Below are 21662 nucleotides of genomic sequence, written 5' to 3' on the forward strand. Positions count from 1 at the left end.
CAGATTTGGTGTGTCAAACACGTACTTTACAATCTCTTCTTGAAGCATACAAATGCTAATTATCATTATAACATCTCATGATTTCATAATTCCGAAAAACATTTTTTTATAGCAAGTGAGTGGAAGTAACCCTGCATAAAAACAATCTTTGAAGTTTTCTTAGTTTAGCAAGTTGTTTGCAAAAGTTGATAGACCATTTTTAAAATTTTACGGGAGCATTATTCATGTGTTCATTTTTAGTAAACAGGGCCCCGCTGTTGAGTCAATTTTTGTTCAGTAGATGCACTCGTACACACTTAGAAATTATCGCCGACTTCGGTAATTTTTACCGAAATCTGAACAGCTGAATTTTTCGACAAAAATTTATGCAATTTAATTGCTTTCAGCTATTTTGAAACTAAATCTCCACTAAAATGACAAGATTTTATCATTTAAACAAGGTTGAACATGTTTTTATATTATTTTCAAATTCAATATCCTTTAAAATGAAGGTCAAAGTTTTACCGATCGTTCAGCTGTTCTGATTTCAGTAAAATTTACCGAACACGGAAACAAAATCTTAGTGTGTAGAGATTGCTAAAGTATGATTGTGTCAGTGATTTGTTTTCATCGGGAAAATTTTCCGCTTGAAGTTTTTTTTCCCGATGAAAATATTTTGCGTATACGTACATGTGACGTAGTGTGCGTACAATAAACGTCAGCAAACTCTATACCGTCAAAAGAGCTCAGAAGTCATGTGGGTACATGAAACGAAAATCAATTATTTTATTCATGTGTTTCACATATACATTTTTGCCAAAACATCAGCCTTATACATTCCATGAGACAAACCACATAGGTCCTATAAGAATGCATCATCTTCATTAACTTTTTGCAAGGCGTCTGCTTATAAATTGACTTATACAATTTATGAATAATCAGCAATAGAAATTTGTCAAAGGTATAAGGAGATTTCTATCCGTGTACACAGAAAAAAAAGTTGTTGAATATTACATCCAAACTGCTGCAACCAGGTCAATCCATCGGTTGTGTAATATAACGTTGTACGATGTACATCGATTTTGCGAACAAAATTACATCCATTGATGTAATATTGTATCTGCTTTTTGCTATTGCATCATTATTTCATACATCAGCTTGAATTACATTGATCGATATTACATTTTTTTTTGCTGTGTAGTTACTGTTTGAACCACAAGTAAAGGTAATGCCACCTACTGAAAACAAATTAATTATGAAACTGTCGAAACATCAACCTTAGTAGGCGGAAAATGTAAATCATCGAACGTGATGCTCGAATAAGTGTTTTTATTTGATATTAATAATAATGCCAAAACTGGGTTACGAATTGCTGAAACAAGAATTTAATCAAACTTTATAAGAGTCATATGTGAGCTTTGTGGGCAGGTGCACTCCCAACACCATGTATACGTAATTTGTGGAGCAGAGAAGGAGGAGCTAAGAGTTCATTTGACAGCATGTATATACGATTTCGTGAGCTGTTTCAGCAAAACAATTTGAAGCTTCGAAAGATTTTCAAGATGTTTTCTTGCTGTAGTTTGTACTCGTCCGCCTTACGGAAAGTTGCACTGTACCCGCTATCACGCATTTTTGCTTTGTTCCGCAAGTGTTGGCACAACCGGGACTTGACAGATGTGCGTGAGTGTGATGAAAAGAAAAAAAAAACTCTCATTCGATCCAGCTGTCATACTTTTAAATCCGAATCGAATCCCCTTTCATCAGCGCGAGTGTCGTGTGAGTTTTGCTACTGGGCGAGACAGTCCCGAAAAAAAAAATCCATCTAAAAAATCAAATCCTTTCCAGATCTAGAATAACACCGAAACCCAGCCGAACCTAGACGAGGAATAATGGCATCCGCTGTTTCGAAGACTCCGATGCTTCGTGCCGCTGCGGTAAGTGTCCGTGGAAGCCTTTTTTCCATCTCGGCTGGCAGACAGTGTAGAACGTCAAAAAATGTTACGTAAATAGCTGAACGCAACGGGATGGAATAAAAGCTGGGAAAAGTGGTTCCGATTACGACGAATGGCGGTTTTCCCTTTATTTTAGGCTCGTGGATTCGCAGCTCAGGCACAGGCTGCTGCCTGCAGCCGTGGTGCGGCTGATGTCCAGTGCACCAACCTGCCGAACAAGTTGACGGTCGCTTCGGCCGAATCCGGTGCTGCCGTAGCTCGGGTTTCTATTGTTTATCGGTAATGGGTTTGATGTGCTTGTGCAAGAAGGATTGTTTACTAATGGAAAGGCTTTTTACAGTGCCGGATCCCGTTGCGAAGCCGCCGATAATTTGGGTGCCTCGCATGTCCTGCGAGCAGCTGCTGGTCTGTCGACGAAGACCGCCACTAATTTCGGTATTACTCGCAACCTGCAGCAGGTTGGTGCTTCGTTGACCGCCGTCTCGGACCGTGAGCTCATTACGTATACCGTCGCCGTTACCAAGGATGAGTTGGAAACCGGATTGAAGTACTTGGAGGCCGCTGCCACTGGTCAGGTCTTCAAGCCTTGGGAGTTGGCCGATTTGACCGCAATGGTCAAGGCCGACATCGCCCGAGTTCCAGTTGAAGTGGAAGCAGTTGAGTCCTTGCACAAGGCCGCTTTCCACAGCGGCATCGGTAATTCGCTCTTCTGTCCAAGCTACAACGCTGGAAAGCACTCGTCGGAAACCATGCAGCACTTCGTGGCCACCAACTGCACCACTAACCGTGCTGCCGTTGCTGGAGTTGGTGTCGATCATCAGTTGTTGGTTGGATTTGCTCAGAGCCTGAACCTGGAATCGGGTGGCAGCGGTGATAGCAAAACTGATAGCTTCAACAGCAGCGAAGTTCGTCATGAGCGCGGAGGAAACCGGGCTGCCGTGGCTGTTGCCACTCAGGGCGCTGGTTGGGGCAATCTGAAGGAATGCATTGCCCACATCGTCTTGCAGGCTGCTTGCGGATCAGGCCCGGTCACTAAGCGTGGTGCCAACAATGGTGTCTTGACCAAACAAATCGGAAACAGCGTTGCGTGCAGTGCCATCTGCCCAACCTACAGCGATAATGGTCTGTTCGGGTTCGTCGTAGTCGGTGATGCCAACGAGGTCGGCAAAGCTGTCGAAGCCGGAGTCAAGGGTCTGAGGTCGTTGAATGTGACCGATGCCGATGTTGCCCGTGGCAAAGCAGTAGCCTTCGCTTGGATTGCCGAGCATTTGGAAAATCACTGCACGTTGGCGTTCGATTTGGGCGAACAGGCTGCCCTGTTGGGAAAGATCCACAAGAAGGAAGAAATCCTTGGCGCTCTTGATAGCGTTTCGGTCAGCGATGTACAGGCGGTAAGTTGTGGATGGTTTTTTGTCTTTTGTACAATTTTATTAAATAGATATTTTGTTTTTATTTTCACAGGCCGCACGAAAAGTCGCTTCCGGAAAGCTGGCCGTTGGTGCTGTGGGTAACTTGAGCAGTGTTCCGTACCTTTGCAACCTGCACTAAATCGGGAAAGCGCATGGCAAGCGTAAAGGCTTCTGTAGCTTGTAAAATTGATTCTTTATAAATTAACAAAAAGATAAACATCCAAAAAAAAACACGAGAAGCTGTTGTACTCTGGTTCTGTGTAATTACCATAAACAAGGAAGGCGGACGGATCCAAAAAATAAAGTCTAACTATAGTAAACCCAACATTAGCTTAACATTATTATGATTGTGGAGCTCAGTAGAACTGCCCGAAAGAAAGTAGTTGTAAACTGCGATTTGATTAGACACTTCAAATTCACAACCGTGTAATAAACAGGAACGAATATCGAAATACACGTTAAAAAACGAATGTGTTTTTAGCGTCTTTTTTTCCTACAAACTTTAATATTACTCAATCGGTTTTGATTGGTTGGCACTTGCCCTCAAATTCTTTAAATTTCTGATAGGAGTCTTCTAAACTTATTCTGAGAACTTAGTTTTCTAAAAATGTTGAAGTCCTCATAGATATTCAGGAAATGTATAGCACCGATGGACAAATAATTTGTCCATAATAGATCAGACACGAACCAATTCATAACTTTTGCATGCGGGTTCATGGCTTAGCTGAATATTTCCTGCGAACACGGAGCCAGATGTCAGTAGTGTGCTTTGGTCAGAAATTTTATTGTTTTTGCTATGGTCATTCATGTCGGTTTGTCGGTGGTTCTATCTCTGTCACTCTACTCAAAACTGAAATGCATAAAAAATGACAAAATGATACTCTTTCGAGGGGGATGAAAGTCCCAGATTTATTCAATTGTTGTTAAAATTAACTCTAAAGTTCGACGAATTGATTCATAGTCGGACAAATCCTTAATTTTTTTTTCGCCGAGGTTCCAACAGCCGAGTACTTCTGTAATTTATTTTGCTGAGATTCAGTAAAACAATTGCCGAGACTCAGTTAACAAATGCGAATTTGCTGAGATGTCAGCTAACAAATAGATATTTTGCAGAGATATCAGCAAAAGTAAATGCCCAGGTAATCGGCTGTTCGAGATTTTACCGTATGATATATTGGTATGATCATAGAGGTATGATTGTACTTGCCACACAATTGTTATACTAATGCAAAAATGGTACAGGCCAGAACGGTTCTATAACATTCCCCAGAAAAGCATTCCCCAGAATGTACCATTCCCCAGAAAAGAATGCCATGTATTAGATTGACTATTTTTGTTTATTATAGTCACTCCTGGAATCTTCTTTCGCGTATATAAAAAGAATAGAAAAACTTCTTAATGGATCAAGGGGTTTTCCTTTCTTTGCAAATATAACAAAAGGAAATAATTAATTCTTTGGATATATGATAAAGAAGGGAATATTCCCTTCTTTTAATATATAAGGAAAATATATAATCAATAGTTTTTCGCAAGGGATACGGGGTAATGCCCATTCGGAATAATAATGTGTGGAATAATGTTATAAATTTGTAAATGGTAGTTCAACGTTCCATGCACCGGTGTTTTAATCCATCACGAGAAATTCTTCAACTTAGGTCGAACAATTCTTCGATAAGGTTTAACAGTTTCCGACTGGTTGAATTGGATTGCACAATAGACCCTTTGACTTATTAAATGATGAACGAAGTGCTCGAAAACTTGAAGGTTTTCTAAAGAGCTATAAAATGGTTTGTAATTGATAAATACATAGTTCCATAAAAGTAATAAATAAAATATGTATATTAAGCTGTTCTGTAATATAAAACTGAAATATAATATCAAATAACCAAAAAAAAAAGTGATAAATCACTAATTTCATCATCTTTTATGGGGAATGTTATAGAATCGGCTAGAACACTAAGTTGAGAGCACGCAATAAGCCAATATGCGATAAACAATAAAGCTTAAAATGCTAAGAACAATAAGAAGAAGAAGAAGAAGAAGAGTTTAGAGCAGGGCTGGTAGCGAGTCACTTTTTAGTGACTTGGTCACTTTTTTTGTAAGCCAGTCACTAAAAAGTCTCTTTTTTTAAGATCAAGTCACTAAATTCACTTTTTCTTGTAATCAGTCACTATTTTCAACTTTTTTAGCTTGAATTTATTTCAAGATGGATCATTCTTCTTGCACTGCACTGTGTAGGATCTGATAGTCCAATCGATGCCTAAATGTTGTTCTAATTTTCGAACAATTCGAAGAAGTTTAGTGACGTTTAATCGTCTACAGGGTGTCTACTTATTTTTATAAATAAAATTATCCGAGTTTTCAGGTTTTCCCAGAACTTTAACGGATAAATTCCAGGCTTATAATAAGAAAACAATTTTTTTAAATGCTTTTAAAATATGCCTTTTTTTGGTAGATCAAAAACAACAGCAATTAACCCAAACGTTTTTAAGACATTGCAGTCAGTTTTAAAGAAACAGCTTTACAATGAAATTCATTGAATGTTGAAGTTTAAAACTTACATAATTTCTCACTTTAATAAAGTTTAAAAAAAAACTTTGAGTAAGTCCAAGATTTAAAAAATATTCAATATTTTGAAGTTTCGTATTCCATGTACAAGTTCAAGATATTGAACATTTTTCAAGTGCCAGAATTAAGTGCCCATGATCCCGTCCTACAAACTGCGGGAACATAAGGTAAGTTAAAACGCTGAAAATATGGGGAACTTACTGGAATCTTTAAAAACCTCAAACCGGATCTTTGAGCATCCGAAAATTTTCAGCAACTTTTATGAATTACAGAGAACTTCACAGGTGTCAAGCGAACTTCAGAGACGTTTGTGATAACCCGTTTTATTAATGATTAATCAACTAATAATTAGTGCTTTTAATAAGAACGTTTATTTAACGATTATCTGTTCCTCTACGTTTCTCTACAGATGTCATAGTACCGTCCGTCTGCCCAGTGGTTAGCCGTACGGCATATTGACATCCGTAGCTCAGCTTCAGCCCAGTGGCTGTGGCTACTTACGGACTGCCACATCTCCCCTTTTATATAAATTTTAGATAATCCGCTTACAGTACAAAATCTCGAAACTTGTCCGGTACTCGGCGATTGCGTCGCTCCCTCTCTGGCAAAACATCCCTCTGCTGGTCTTCTTCCTCAAATCCGTGGAAACCCATTCTGTCTTCATCATCGTCTGAATCTGACTCGATGATCTTCTGAAAAGGTACATCCTGGTCCTGGTTGCTTCCGGTTTCACCCACGTCACTTATCTTCTTCACATGAGAAACGTTACGGTCGAAAACCCGTCCATTATCTTGATCCTCGATTGTGACACGTGCCCCACTGCGATTGAGGACCTTGAACTTCGTTGGGTTAAATGTTGTGGTAAGTTTGTTACCTGGAACGAGATTCTGCATAAGAACTGTATCACCTACCTCAACTGATGATTCCGTAGCCCTTCTTCTCAAATCTTCCCTCTGTTTTTGTTTTGTTTTCAGTACTTGATCACGGTCTGTATATTCGGTGCTAACCGGTGCCGTCTCGATATCCTCCAAGGATGGAATCTTTGATCTGATAGTTCTGCCAAAACACAACTCAGTTGGCGTCTTTCCCGTTGAAGAGTGCGGTGTAGTATAGTACATAATAAGGTAATCCTGCAAATCCTGCTTCCAGTCACGGCCGAGAGCGTGGCTTATTTGTAAGCGCTTCAGCAAGGATCGGTTCTGCCGCTCAACTAAACCATTCTCCTGCGGCCAGTATGGTGTAGAATGGTTCAACGTAATCCCATGGGTGTTGCAGTACAGTTCAAATTCCTTTCCAACAAATTGCTTGGCATTGTCAAGTGTCATGGTACGTGGATATCCGAGTCGAGTGAAAATTCTATCGAGACGTCCAACGGTATCCTTAGCTGTTATTTTAACCATGATTTTTACCTCTTTATATCGACTGAAGTAGTCTACGATGACAAGCAGGTATTCACCCGACGGAAGTGGACCCATAAAATCTATGGCCACATCCACCCATGGTTTTGTGGGCATCATTCTGCGTGACATAGGAACCGGTTTGCTAGGAAGTCCGACTAGTCGACAGCCTTCACAATTCTTGACGTATGACGTGATATCAACATCCATCCGGGGCCACCAGACTCTATCCCGCAGCCTACGCTTCATTAAAGATTCACCGGGGTGACCTTCGTGTGCAAGGTCCAGCATCCTCTTCCGCAACTGTTCCGGCACCACCAGTTTACTTCCACGCACTAACAAATCTCCGACAAGTCCAAGCTCATTCTGGAATGGTTCGAATGCCTTAACTTCCACCCTGGTCCATGATCCAGATCGCATAGCTTCAACTACCAATCGTAATTGTTGATCCCTTTCCACCGCGTTCTCTATTTCTCCAACGTCCACTGCGGCCGATTCCGTTACCGCAAGGATAAGAAACTTATTATCCTTTTCAAACTCCACCGCGTTATCTTCTTCCACCAGCCGAGAGAAAGAATCTGCGACATTGCTTGAACCCTTCCTGTATTTAACTTCGAATGTGAAGGATTGTAAGCGTAAGACCCACCGCTCTATTCTAGCACAAGGCCTCGAAGACGGCGAGAAGATTACCTCCAGAGGTTTATGGTCGGTTTCCAATTCGAATTTCCGACCAATGAGATAAACGGACAACCGCTCCACAGCCCAAACGATTGCCAGCGCTTCACGTTCAGTCTGGCAGTAACGTTTCTCCGTTGCGGTTAAGCTCTTACTAGCGTAGCATATAACCCGAGGATTTTCATCATCACTACCTTCAAACTGTACTAACACAGCGCCCAGGGCTACTGGAGACGCGTCAGTTATTACTCTCGTTCGCAGTGAGTTATCGAAGAAGTGCAGGGTTCGAATATCGCCGATTATTTCCTTCAATCTTTCGAACGACTTTTGATGACTTTCTTGCCAAACAAAATGTTTTCCCGATTGCGTCAACTCTCGTAAAGGAGCCGTTACTGTGGCTAAGTCCGGCAGGAAACGTCCGACGTACGTTACCAGTCCTAAGAAACTGCGAACTTCTTCAGCAGTCTTCGGCGCTCGAAATCTGGTCAGGGATTCTATTTTGCTTGCAGTTGGTCGTATGCCTTCCTCTGAGATAACATGTCCCAGGAATTCAATCTCCGTTGCCTTGAAAACACACTTTCTATGGTTCAAAAGCACCTCTTTTTCTCTTAGAGTTGATAGAACCTGTTGCAATGCCCTGTCATGTTCTTCTTCTGTCTGTCCGAAAATGATGATATCGTCGATATAATTGACTGTATTCTCACAACCTGCTAGAATCTGCTCTAAGGCCTTCTGGAACATTTCCGGCGCGCAGCTGACGCCGAACATCAATCGCTTAAAACGGTATAGTCCCTTGTGAGTGATGAACGTCGTTATATCTCGGCAATCCTCCTCGAGCTCTAGTTGATAGTAGGACTCCTTAATATCAAGCCGACTGAAGAACTTGGCAGCTTTGAGGCGAGGAAGAAAATCTTCGATAGTTGGCATCATGTGGTGTTCTCGTCGTATAGCTTGATTTGCGCGTCGCATATCCACGCATAGGCGAAGATCTCCGTTATCCTTCACTATCGTCACTAGCGGTGATACCCACTCGCTGGCTCCAGTGACTGGTTCAATTATATCTGTAGTCAGAAGTGCCGACAATTTGTCTTCAATACGTGAAAGCAGAGCAATAGGTGGGCGTCTGACATGTTGTACAACAGGAGTTATAGTTCTGTCGATAGGAATTCTCAATTTGACATCCTTGATTTTAGGAAAAGGCCTTTTTTCGTCTACAACCTGGTTCAAAGAAGATTGGACACTAGGTAAACCGATCGACAATACTCCTAGCTTGGTAGCAGTCAATCGCCCGAGTAAGGGTTGTGTACCTCCCTGTACTACATAAAAGCGATCGCTCCTTTCAATCCGCTTTCCGGCATCCTCAACAGAAATAACTGCTTCAAACATTCCACCTATAATCAATAATTAAACAATAGTTTCGAACCTCAAGTGTATACTAGTATCTGTAACACAAACCTACTGCTAACGGTTCCGAATCGCGGCCATACGCACGGAAAGTTTGATCGGCTTCTTTCCAAAATTCCTCAACTTTCACTCCATGAGTTTTCATGTACGCCCACGTCCTGTCATCTATAATGTTCTTGGCACTTCCAGAATCAATCAACATTTGGATCATGACGCCTCCTACTTTGACCCAGATAAATTCGTCCCCATTTCCGATACTAAAGATGAAATTTGGCGGTACCGGTTTTTCCTCCTCGCTGTCCTGAACTCGCATGATACCTTGGGATTTCGGTTTCTTTCCCCGCCATTCGATAGGGTTATTCGCGCTTCGCTTCTGAGGAAGTGTGATTGTTCTGCACCGTTTATAGAAATGGCCGATTCTGTTACATTTGTTACACCTTTGATCTTTAGCTGGACACTTCGGATCATTTCCGTAGTGGTTCTTACGCCCACAGCGGTAACATTCACCGGTTGGGTTTTTCGACGAACCTTGAATCTTGCAGACATTAGTGCCATTATCCATCCAATAGCTAGGTGCTGAACGTTCTGTACTCGATGACGCTGTTTTCATCTGCTGTGATTGATATTTCACTGCTTCATACGAACTGACCACTCGAGTTACATCGTCTAGTGTCAAGGACTCCTTTTGCAGCAGTTTCTCCTTTAATTCCGGAGGAGCAAACAGAATTATCTTGTCAACGACAGCGATATTACGACTCTCCTCAAGGGTACTTCCGAAATTGCATTTTCGAGCCACCTCAAGCGAACGCCACAAAAACTTCTCCATAGACTCATCCTCCATTGGCTTCAAATTCCAATAGGAATTCCTTTCGAAAGCTTCGTGCCGTTTGGGCGAAAAATATTCATCAAGTTTCTCGATCGCCGTTTGATACGGATCGATCTTCTTTTCTTTGTCTTCATCAACGTCAGCTCCTGGTATTGAAGAGAAAACTTCCTGCACGTCCGGGCCGGCTCTAGCCAAAAAAATATTTTTCAATCGGGTTTTGTCCTTTTCCCCATTGGCAGCCGCTATGAAACCGAAATTCCGTTTATATTTCTGCCATTCGTCGCGTACGGTACTGTTTGGAATCGATCTGAACTTGAATTGCGGTATGTCCCATTTGTCCATCTTTGATTATTTGATAAAAACGCTAAAATTTAAAATAATTGTTTTTGGTTTTCGTTTGTTAGTAAATACTATTTACGCATTCACCTTTCCAAAATCGACGAATTACGTTTAAACACGGCCAACAATACGATTGACATCCACGAATCCTGTCGGCCGGCCAGTTTCCGTCTGGCGGCTTCTTGCATTTATCGGTCGTCCTCGACCCGAGAGCTACGTTCCTTTTGACGGTCTTCCTCGACCTAACGGCTTTCTGCCTGATACGGTCTTCCCTGACCTGACGGCTTACTGCCTGGTACGGTCTTCTCACTGACCTGACGGCTTTCTGCCTGCTACGGTCTTAATCTGACCTTCGTCGTGCAATGCACCGACCACTACTTGGATGTAGTATTTTCCGAGGGGGACGACTCTATCTACGATGCAGAAAAGATTGTGTTTTGCTGTGGCTAGCTGCACGCACGCTGAGTAGATAGAAGGAAGATTTATGTCAATTTTGAAGATTTCCTGCAAAAAGATGAAGCACGATGCAAGTAGATGCGAGAAATGAAAGATGATTTTTCGAGGATTGATTCGCTAGGGTGAGATTTTTTGAGCATGTAGAATTGAGATTTAGATGTGTCGTCCCCCTCGGTATTTTCCACTAAATTAGACAAAATGAAAACAAATTCTTATTAGAATTCTTGCCATCCACATTTTTTTTTTTTTTTTTTCCATCACGCATAACATAACCAAGAAGAGTCTTTCCTAGCCCAGCAAAAAAAGTTTTTTTTTTCTTTTCTCCAATATTTCTAAATAAATCTTACCTGTAATTAATTCCAGTTTATATCCGTCGTCGCCAGATGTGATAACCCGTTTTATTAATGATTAATCAACTAATAATTAGTGCTTTTAATAAGAACGTTTATTTAACGATTATCTGTTCCTCTACGTTTCTCTACAGATGTCATAGTACCGTCCGTCTGCCCAGTGGTTAGCCGTACGGCATATTGACATCCGTAGCTCAGCTTCAGCCCAGTGGCTGTGGCTACTTACGGACTGCCACAACGTTAAAAAGTTAATTGAGGCCTTCGCATAAGTTCAGAAGTTAACGGAAGCTTAAACATTTTCAGGACAGTTCAACAAGCTTCATGAGAACAGCAAAAAAAAAATACTTAAGAGAAGTTTTGAGAATTTCAGAAAAGAAGAGAAAACCTCAGAGCAGTTCGGTTAACATTAGAGAAGTCACATAATTTTTAAAGAAGTTTCGAAAACTTTAGCGTATTGTTAAACCTTTAGAGGAGATCCATGGTCGTTAGAAAAATTCAGGAAAATTTAGGAAGCCCTATAAAGTTCAGGGAAGTTTAAAAATTCGATGAGAAGTATTGTAAGCACCAGGTCAGTTTCTCACACTACAAAAGAACTTCAAGGCAGTTTCATTAAATTCAGGAAACATTTGGGAACTTTCAAGTAGTTCTGAAGACTTCAGAATAGTCCATTCCATATTCAACGGAGATTTTCATTGAAACTATCCTCCGAATTCAATTTTCTTTTAGTTTTTTTTCGGAATTACCTAGAAATTCTCCACAATACGAAACCCTTTGGAAAGATTCTTCGAATATTCATTGAATTCATTTCAGATTTCCTATTGAATCTCACCCCTTCCCTTGGAATTCTACTCACATTGAAAGTCTCTTATGAATTCATTGGCATTTTTTCTCACAAATTCCTTAGATTTCTACTCATAATTTATTTGCAAACTCTCCTGAATTTATTTTCCAAATTCCTTTGAAGATGTTTTTTTTTTGTTATTCTTAGATTTAATTGTAATCCTTGTTTTAGCATTTTTTAAAAATTCTATGTACTTATGCTCCGGATTCGTTTTCTCCAACAAACTTTATGAAATTATCTTCAGGATCCCCTTGGAATTTTCATCTGAAGTTCACAGGAGTTGTGCTCCTCAGAAATTCTTAATAAAAAATTACTTTTAATTCAATTTAGAGTTTCTTGAAATGCTACTCAAAACTATCAGGCTTCACAGGAAATCGAAAATTCATCAGAACTACCTTGAAAGCAGATAGCATTTGATGTTTTTCTGAAAGATTTTTTTCCCAGAACTCCCTTGGAATGAGGTCCTTAGAAATTGTAATTGTAATTGTAATTGTTCAGTGTATAGGCTGTGCCAACCGTTAAGTTGGCTTACCTAGGGACTAACCCCCTAGTCTATACACCTACTGTCCTTCCCGTTGCACTCGTGCGATACTCTAGACACACATGGGTGGTCGTATCCGGGTCCTCCCCTGGGTAGGCTCGTGTCCGTCCAGGTTCTGGTACATGGTAATTATACTTTACAACTCACCTATTGATTACAAATGGCGATAATGCTGAAACTATATGAATGTTAGTGATCATTATTAGGTGTGTGCTGCAATGGAGTAGTAATTGAAGGAAATGAGGTTCTCATGTGGCTTATAGGTAAATAATGCAAGCACACACCTTTTACAATTCTTATCCTATCAACATTTGTAATACCATCCGATCAGCAAGACTCCTCAATCAACCAACCTTTTACAATGGCGGAATTATCATTTGCTCTCGCTTGTAGTAGTGGAAAATCTGAAGGCCCTGACGACATTGGATACCCTATGCTAAAGCACCTTCCGATTCGTGGCAAAAAATGCTTCTTAAAAAATTAAATGAATGCTGGCAAAATTACTTCTTCCCAGAACAGTGGCGTCACAGCCTGGTGACCGAAAAACCCATACCGAAAAACGGATCATCATCAATTGATCCCAAGGACTTCCGTCCAATCGCATTAACCAGCTGTGCCTGTAAGATTTACGAACGAATCATCAACAGAAGACTGACAGCGTACCTTCGGGAAAACAATTTCCTGGATCATAGACAACATGCTTTCCGACAAGGCTTTGGTACAGGAACATACTTTGCTTCTTTGGGCCAGGTTCTCGATGAAGCTCTAAGAGACAACCTACATGTCGACGTTGCCATTCTAGATCTCTCCAAAGCATATAATCGTGCTTGGACTCCCGGAGTACTAAAGATGCTGCAAGAATGGGGCCTGTCTGGCCACATTCTTCGATCCATCCAAAACTTTCTCATCAATAGAACGTTCCAGGTGACGATAGGAAACACGAAAAGTAAAAAAGTTCCTGAGGAAACGGGTGTGCCACAAGGCTCCGTTCTGGCCGTCACACTATTCTTAGTGGCTATGAATGGAGTATTTGACTGCCTTCCAAGCGGTGTCTTTATTTCTGTCTGGGAAATACCCAAAAAAAAAATCCGAAGAAAACTTCAGACGGCAACAAGTGCTGTTGCCAAATGGGCCGAAAATGCTGGGTTCCAACTTCCAACTCTCCGTCAATAAGAGTGCAATAACCCACCTCTGCATGAGTATCCACCATCCCTGGAAGTGGCCCATTTCGATTGACGGGGAAAAAATCTATATATCTATCTATATAATCTATATATCAGGCATAACATTTGATAACGGCACAAAAGCATTTGTAAACAAACTTTCTAAGGCCCTTTACACGCTAACCAAAGTACGCCCACGCAAACCAATACCACTTTCGGAAAGTTGATAGTTGTTCCTATCCGATGATGTTGTTGGTTTGCGTGGGCGTACGTTGGTTCGCGTGTAAAGGGCCTTAGAAAGTTTGTTTTCAAATGCTTTTGTGCCGTTATCAAATGTTATGCCTGATATATAAAAATGAATTTCTGTCTGTCTGTCTGTCTGTCAGTCTGTCTGACCCTTATAGACTCGGAAACTACTGAACCGATTGGCGTGAAAATTTGTATACAGGGGTTTTTGGGGCCGTGGAAGGTTCTTATGATGGTTCGAGACCCCTCCCCCTTCATACAAATGAAACAGAAATTTCTGCATAACTCGAGAACTAATCAAGCAAATGGAACCAAATTAGGCATGTGGGGGCGAGTGTAGGGGTATAAGGAGATAATCATAGGGGGTAGCCCCTTAGATAATAGGGGGGGGGGGCTACGTACAATATAGCATGCTTTTTTTTTAAATCGGCGCATAAACTCAAGCTAATATTGAATCCCGAGCAAGACCGGGCACACTCAGCTAGTACCCTATAAAAAGCAATGTCGAGTCCTCGGTGTTCTCCTCGATCGCCGGCTCAGTTTTAAGTCACATTTCACAGCAGTTAGAGAGAACTGCCAGTCCCGGATTCGGCTCCTGCGGGTTATCACCAGTCGCCATCAATGTAATAACCGAGACATTGCACTTCGAATCTCCAACGCCGTAGTAACAAGCAGGCTTCTCTACGGGATCGAAATCACATGCCGTGCGGCCGACTTGATGGTCGCAATGCTGGGACCGATCTACAACCGGTGTATCAGGACCGTATCAGGGCTACTCTCATCCACTCCAGAAAAAAGCTGCTTGCATCGAAACCGGTGTACTTCCCTTTAGGCATCTGATGACCATCGCTACCTGTTCCAAAGCAGTTAGCTTCCTTGAACACACCATCGGTGAGAATGAGGGAGTGTTCCTCCTCACGGAGGCGAACAAACTCCTTCAATATTTGACCAATCAAGAGCTCCCTCCAGTTTCTGAGGCTCACTGGGTAGGAGACAGAGATTGGAACTCTCCTCAATTGAACATCGACTGGACAATAAAAAGGAACTTCAGAGCTGGAGAAAACTCTATTCACCTTCACAAAGCATACCTACAATTCATTTCTACCAAACTTGCCAATCACCAACTCATATTCACCGACGGCTCTAAAGCACTGGGTCACGTGGGAATTGGGGTAACCGGTCCCAATATAACCTACTTTCATCGCCTACCTGATACATGTTCCGTGTTCACAGCCGAAGCTGTCGCTCTGGAGCTTCATCGTGTCCTACGGCAATCCTCACTGACTCAGCAAGTGTACTTTCGGCGCTCGAGTCTTACAAGAATCGCCACCCGTGGATCCAAGCTATACACAATGCGGCTAATAGCAACCTTCGATTTGCCTGAATACCCGGACACGTCGAAATAGCTGGAAACGAAACCGCTGACCATCTGGCGTCTGTCGGTCGGGAGTCAAATTTGTATACCAATGAAACGCCAGCTAATGACGTCAAAACATGGGTTAAAGCGATCATCCAAGATGCTTGGGCCCAAAGCTGGCAACAAGAAAGATGGCTATTTTTGCGAAAGGTGAAAGGTGACATCAAGAATAGCCTGATCAGCCCCGCTGGAAAGACCAACGAACCCTATCGCGTCTAAGAACGAGTCACACTCGAGTCACCCACGATTATTCCATAGTACCAGACAGGCACAAACGGTGCGATATATGCCAGACAGAACAATCAGTAGAACACATACTTGTGAATTGTCCCAAGTATGAGGATCATCATTTGCATTTGCCAACGTTTAACGGATTACGATTTTGTTTTACATCTTTATAATATGGCATGAACCACTGTAACTATTTATTATTCAATTGCCAAGGGGGGCCTCACTGGATCTTTCAAACGCCCTCTCCATGTTACCATTAAACGGGAGATGAACCAGCCTGCGGCTAAAAATCTCGATAATAAAGAAATTAAAAAAAATATTAAATTCTTATCCTACTTACCAGTTCCGTCCAGTATAAATTGGCTGTTTCCAAATGGCCTAATCCTTTCTGACTGCTTACTCTCTACCGTTTTCTCGCTTTTTTTCCCTTCTTCCTATTGAAAATCTGGCCGTGTTCCCATTTGTTCTCAGGTAGGTAATATTGGTACATGAGGGGAAGAAAGAAATAGAACAAGTTAAGTGTGAGCCGCATGCGTTGGTTAGTCGTTTGGGTCATGGTGTTGTGTTCCCTATTTTATTTGTCTCTATTCAGCTCTCAGATCGCCCCCTCCCCCCAAACTATTGTGGATGAGAAAAAGAACCCATATTTGGTAACCTCTCGCGAGCTGCAATGCATAAGATATGAATAACAAACAAATCTAGAACGGGGCTTAACCATATAACATTTTCTAAGGCTGATCATGATTAATTTAGTATGAATAATGAGAATTTTATGAAGAAAAGACGATCCCAAAAGAAAGTTCTCTAGCAATAAAACTATTACTCTGAGCTAATGCTAATATGAGTTATTTCAAAATGGGCATCCATACTCAGAAACTATACCCGACCTCAACAAACTGTACCGAAATCAGAACAGCTAAACTACTCTTTAAAATTTTGGCATTTCTATTTAATTGTATTAAGCTATCTCACAGAGACTAGACGTCCAAGTTCGGTCAGAAACTTGTGTAAAGTTAAGTGGAAACGTTGCCGTTACGTAGCGCTAGCATCTCCTGATTTCCTCTATAAATTTATCACTTTCGACCAATTTGGCGCTAGTATCGATAAATTATCTGCTGGAAATTGCCACTTGGCGCTACCAGCACTTAGTGTCTAGTGTCAGTTTTGCAACGCCAGCGCCATCATGTTGTCAAAGATTAAAAGGAAGTCGCCGTTAGTGGCGCTTAAGTCGAATAGGAACCATTACAAAAGTTTTTAGAGAAATTTTGGAGCCTCAACGTCTGTTCTCTGTGGCTATCTTATATCGAGCTCTTTTCAATAATTGCAACATGTGAATAATGCAGAAAAAGTTTAAAATTGTTCTAGAGCCAAATTGGTTTTGAAGGAAGGTCAAACTACAAACAAACAGCTCAGCCGCTCTGAATCCTATGCAAATTATGCTTTCCCAATATGGTACATTCTCTCACTATAAACCTGTCATTTCTAGCCTATCTGAACTATTTAATAAATGGAAACCATAACATGGGTTACGCTCTTCCTAAGCGGCCCCTCCGCATCCTATCTCTGTCTTATCTCAAATGCCAATGGTTTGAATGTATCAATATATACATTGGAAATGACGTTCAATCAAATAAACCCTTACCCCACTCACATGGCCAGGCTTCAGAATCGTCCAGTGGGCAGTGCGCTCTACACTTCAAGTTCCCTTTCTTTCAAATTTACCCAAAATTTTATATTTTACCCCTTTGAGTGTTGATTAATCACGATGAAACATTGTGACAGAGCACGGACCTGAGGTTACTAGAGTATTAAATAATCTAGGTCCTATTTAGGATTATATCTGAAAAATCCAAATTGACCAACGCGGAATGAGGTCCTTAGAAATTATAACAAAATTCCACGAGCCTCTAAAACTGTGCATGGAATTTGACTCCAGATTCTTGAACATTTTTTGAAGTATTATAGCTTTTAAGACCAGAACTAGTTATAATTTAAAATTTGTAGAAAATATGCAAGTTCCAAAACCAAAAAAAAGTAACATTGCAAGCCTCTGATTTTTTTAAATTTATTTGTTACTGAAGATTAATACACGGTCTATAAAGTTCAAACTGTTATTAAAAATATCGAGAAAATTTAAATGCTAGTATTTTAAAATTCATTATTTTTTTTAAAAATATCCTTAGCAAGAAAATTATTCAATTCTCTGAGACTTTCAGGTATTTTTAAGAAAAATAAAATTTCCTAAGGATACTCGATTTTCCAGGTTTTTGCAGTAATAGTAGACACCCGGACTAATACCACTAATACCGTGGGTTTGACTATAAACTTTCTAAATAAAAATTAAAGTTACGACTACTTTTCTTTTCTTAGGTCACTTGTTAGTCACTATTTTTACAATTATAAGTCACTAATTGGTCACTTATTTCTTCAACATGGTGACTAAAATCACTATTTTTGACAGCAGTGATTGCTACCAGTCCTGTTAGAGAAATAGGGGGTCTCCTATAACTGAGCAGTTCTACGCCAAATGAAAAGTCAGAAAACCTTGACGTTCTCCAATTTGCATAATTGTTTGTTTTGGAATATGATTCACATTTTTGCTAAAATCCATTTAAGATCTTGTAGAATTTTCAAAAACGTGCCTTTGGAAATTTTCAAAAAATTCTGGCGCGAAAGAATCGACAAGAACATTTTGAGACATTTGAGATTTTATTTAATTTTTAATTTTTACTTAAATAAAAAAAAAATGTTTTGCTTATTTTTCCCAGAAAAAAAAAACATTCATCCATATTCTTGTTTTCGTTCGAACCATTTTTTTCCATACAAAAAACAAGTTGAATATGAGTGATTATTTTTCTCTAAAACTTTGACTCAGACGTCATTTCGATCAGAAATGTCGATTCCGTGCTACATTTGTTTTTGAACAATTTGTATGTAGGATGCCATTTTGAAAATTTTACAAGATTCAAATTGGCCGAATTCTACTTAGCAAAAATGTGAATCATTGTCCATTACAAACAATTACGCAAATTTTCATACAGTTCGGAGAGGGTCGATTCAAAAAGCTACTTACCTACTGTAATCAATCTGATGCTGATCCATGTATGTAGTCAGAGGTAGTAAGTGTAAAGTAACCACTGAAATAGCACCATCAGTGAGAAATATAGCTCCGAGCATTAAGGTGATTCCTTGTAGAGTCCACAAATGGCCGCCACATAGGCTATAAATGCACTTCCACCTCGAATTTTGAATTACACAAAACTCGGAAATTAGAGTTCCATTTAACCTGAAATTGCTACTGCATGTATGCTGCAGTGCAGGAAACGTAGAGTAACAGTTTCATTGTAGTACGTGTCGTGGAAGCTGATATTTGTGCATTTAAATTTTCGAAGTGGTAGTGAGAATAAGGATCTCACAGCGAACCACCTTAAAGTGATTCATTAGCCTGGTATTGTAAGAAATTTCCTCAAGGAAGAACAACTACTTGCATTGCGTATAAAGGTAAATTAGTTTTTGGTATACCTAATATATTTGATACGTGAAAATGTTATGCTTCTTAAAAAATTCTAACATATAACAGATCGAACACTACAATAACTATCGATAAGTAGGTGGTAATAGATTATGCTCAAATAGTTAAGTCACAGACAAACAGACATAACACTCGCAAGTTGTTCATCGAACAAGCATTTAACGATCAATTTAAAAGTATGTTAGTTGGTAGTAGCGCCACCTGTGGCGCGCATAGTCAATTCCCTTGCGTTTGACGTTTGCACACTACCGCCATCTGTTCAGCGTACTGCCGACCACAGTTATGCAACAGATGGCGGCAATGTTTTAGCGACGATGTTTTACAGTGAGAAATAATCAATAAGTTATGTCTGTTTGTCTGTGGTTAAGTGATAGTGAAATAATTTGTATTCTCGCTGCATTCACTGAAAACGATCCGAATCTAACTAACAGTACAAAGCACATCCATTCCTGCATTGTACTCATCCGAAACCAGCAGATACGTCTGTGCTCCAACTCTGACAAGTGCCTAGAAGTAAAACTGGTCATCAACAGCTAGAGAAGAATGGCCACCAAGACAATGACAAGTGCCAGCACTCCAATCACCAGCCAATAGCCACGAGTAGTAGAATCCTGTACCGTGACGACACCGATTTGACGAGTTTCCCGATTTATTCGGGAGTCTGTCGTTTCCATTGTATCTGCTAAGTCGTCCAAAATTTCTACAACGGAAAATGTGAAACTTGAATCTTTTTATCCGTTAAGAATGTTAGCAAATTACCATTGTGTAGATCAACTTCATTGCCAATTTGCGAAGCTAGAACCTTCTGCCTGGAAATAACCTTGGAAAGTGCGTCCAGGCCCTCGTTCTGATCCTCCAGGATTCTAGTCTGCTGTGAGCGCAAGTCTGTGACTGTGTAACTTGATTCCGGCTTGATCAATGCCGCATCGTCATCGTCGTCGTCGAACAGTCGACTGTTTCCGGAAGCAAACAAACTGGCCCGCTCGGCTGACGCCACCACCGTGCTGAATTGCTTCTGCAGCTGGACGTGCTTCGATTGTAGTGCCTCCACCTGCCGCTGGCGGCGTTCTGCCTCGGCCGACGTGAGTGTGCCGGAAATGTACTTCAACTTGTTGCTCAACTGCTCTAGCTCGGAACCGAGCTGCTTCAGCCGTACCCTGACCTGACCGGAAATGGACGAATATTCACGGGACAGTTGACCTTGGCGGTTCCGCGCCACCAGTTGCGATTGGATGTCATTGCTCAGCCGCTCGCAGGCATCCAAATCGCTGAGCCTGGCGAATGGTGCGCAATTTGGGACGCGAGAACGAGGTCAAGTCCAATTAGGTGTGAGGTCGAAATTATAAGGTTTCTTCTACCTACCATGGATCGCCGTCAATGTTGATGAGGGCCATCGTTTGTTGGCTGGATGGTTATTTTTTCCGATGCAAAACCACACTATTGGAAAAACAAATACACTGCGCACAGGATGACTAATCTTATGTTTTTTTTTATCGCTAATAAATTATTGATAAGGAACTAGCAGAACCAACGAACAAAACAGAGAGACAAGCAATTTTTTTGTTTGTTTTTAAATTAAAATTTGACATCACCGTACGAAAAGAGAGTCAGTTCAATGCAAGGTGGTGGCATTTACTTAGGGGATGGTGGGATGAAAGTAGGATCTTGCCTCGAAAGCAGATAACTACACAGCAAAAAAAAAATGTAATATCGATCAATGTAATTCAAGCTGATGTATGAAATAATGATGTAATAGCAAAAAGCAGATACAATATTACATCAATGGATGTAATTTTGTTCGCAAAATCGATGTACATCGTACAACCAACAATCAATACGAAACTATCGATTTGAAATTGGCTCACTACTTGACTACCCTAATAAAAAATTACCACGAGGGGCACGCAATAGCCTTCTTGACTGCGTTGGATTTAAAGTACAAGGTGTTTAACTATGTAATTAAGTAATTAAAAATGAAAATTAAGTATTTCATGTAATTAAATTTAATTTCGCGTAATCAAAGCAGTGCCAGTGTAATTACTGTAATTAAAACACGTACTTCAATTTGATTACGTAATTAATGTAATTAAAAATTAATTTTCTGTAATTAATGTAATTAAAGTTACACAAGTGTAATTAAAAACGTACCAAAATCCTTATTCTTGAAGTATTTAAAAAAAAATAAGAAAACCCTTAACACATACTCGAATGAATTTATCTCTTAACTCTTCTTACACCCTGAAATACGCATATTATACCCCGTTCACATTACAGCCTATATCACGTAATATAGGCTGTCTTGCAATGAGCACTCATACATAAAATTTCCAGTGAAA

The 21662-nt window shown here is 40.5% G+C and overlaps 3 protein-coding genes across 4 annotated transcripts; 1 reads left to right on the plus strand and 2 right to left on the minus strand.

Moving 5' to 3' along the window:
* The first annotated feature begins 1677 nt into the window (after nucleotides 1-1677).
* LOC135709650 (cytochrome b-c1 complex subunit 2, mitochondrial) lies at nucleotides 1678-3551 on the plus strand. Of its 2 annotated transcripts, XM_065232035.1 has the most exons (5): nucleotides 1678-1755; nucleotides 1825-1913; nucleotides 2068-2210; nucleotides 2272-3322; nucleotides 3393-3551. In XM_065232035.1, the coding sequence occupies exons 2-5, from the start codon at nucleotides 1869-1871 to the stop codon at nucleotides 3477-3479; spliced, it is 1326 nt and encodes a 441-aa protein (XP_065088107.1). In that variant the 5' UTR covers nucleotides 1678-1755; nucleotides 1825-1868; the 3' UTR covers nucleotides 3480-3551. The 2 variants fall into 2 exon arrangements, with proteins under 2 accessions (XP_065088107.1, XP_065088108.1); XM_065232036.1 differs by lacking the exon at nucleotides 1678-1755 and having other exon boundaries at nucleotides 1764-1913.
* A 2902-nt stretch (nucleotides 3552-6453) lies between these two features.
* On the minus strand, nucleotides 6454-10701 carry LOC135709577 (uncharacterized protein K02A2.6-like). The gene is made up of 3 exons (XM_065231970.1): nucleotides 10637-10701; nucleotides 9436-10574; nucleotides 6454-9371 (listed from the first exon to the last, which is right to left on the minus strand). Exons 2-3 carry the CDS (start codon nucleotides 10550-10552, stop codon nucleotides 6454-6456), a joined length of 4035 nt encoding a protein of 1344 aa, XP_065088042.1. The 5' UTR covers nucleotides 10553-10574; nucleotides 10637-10701.
* Nucleotides 10702-19283: 8582 nt separating this feature from the next.
* On the minus strand, nucleotides 19284-20823 carry Syx8 (syntaxin 8). The gene is made up of 3 exons (XM_065232037.1): nucleotides 20689-20823; nucleotides 20086-20600; nucleotides 19284-20026 (listed from the first exon to the last, which is right to left on the minus strand). Exons 1-3 carry the CDS (start codon nucleotides 20718-20720, stop codon nucleotides 19860-19862), a joined length of 714 nt encoding a protein of 237 aa, XP_065088109.1. The 5' UTR covers nucleotides 20721-20823; the 3' UTR covers nucleotides 19284-19859.
* Nucleotides 20824-21662: the final 839 nt, after the last annotated feature.

The sequence above is a fragment of the Ochlerotatus camptorhynchus genome, unplaced genomic scaffold (assembly GCF_037179485.1).
Source record: "Ochlerotatus camptorhynchus isolate MF236.1 unplaced genomic scaffold, CSIRO-AGI_Acam_v1.1 ptg000361l, whole genome shotgun sequence".
In the NCBI taxonomy this organism is placed as follows: Eukaryota; Metazoa; Arthropoda; class Insecta; order Diptera; family Culicidae; genus Ochlerotatus; species Ochlerotatus camptorhynchus.

What these genes read in the sequence shown, in the direction of transcription:
- LOC135709650 (XM_065232035.1), top strand. Translation starts at nt 1,869, where the DNA reads ATGGCATCCGCTGTTTCGAAGACTCCGATGCTTCGTGCCGCTGCG. An exon ending in CGGGTTTCTATTGTTTATCG is followed by an intron (nt 2,211 to 2,271) that starts GTAATGGGTTTG and finishes GGCTTTTTACAG; the next exon opens with TGCCGGATCCCGTTGCGAAG. An exon ending in CGGTCAGCGATGTACAGGCG is followed by an intron (nt 3,323 to 3,392) that starts GTAAGTTGTGGA and finishes TTATTTTCACAG; the next exon opens with GCCGCACGAAAAGTCGCTTC.
- LOC135709577 (XM_065231970.1), bottom strand. Translation starts at nt 10,552, where the DNA reads ATGGACAAATGGGACATACCGCAATTCAAGTTCAGATCGATTCCAAAC. An exon ending in TTCGGAACCGTTAGCAGTAG is followed by an intron (nt 9,372 to 9,435) that starts GTTTGTGTTACA and finishes TATTGATTATAG; the next exon opens with GTGGAATGTTTGAAGCAGTT.
- Syx8 (XM_065232037.1), bottom strand. Translation starts at nt 20,720, where the DNA reads ATGGCCCTCATCAACATTGACGGCGATCCATG. An exon ending in AACATTGACGGCGATCCATG is followed by an intron (nt 20,601 to 20,688) that starts GTAGGTAGAAGA and finishes ACCATTCGCCAG; the next exon opens with GCTCAGCGATTTGGATGCCT. An exon ending in TGAAGTTGATCTACACAATG is followed by an intron (nt 20,027 to 20,085) that starts GTAATTTGCTAA and finishes TTTCCGTTGTAG; the next exon opens with AAATTTTGGACGACTTAGCA.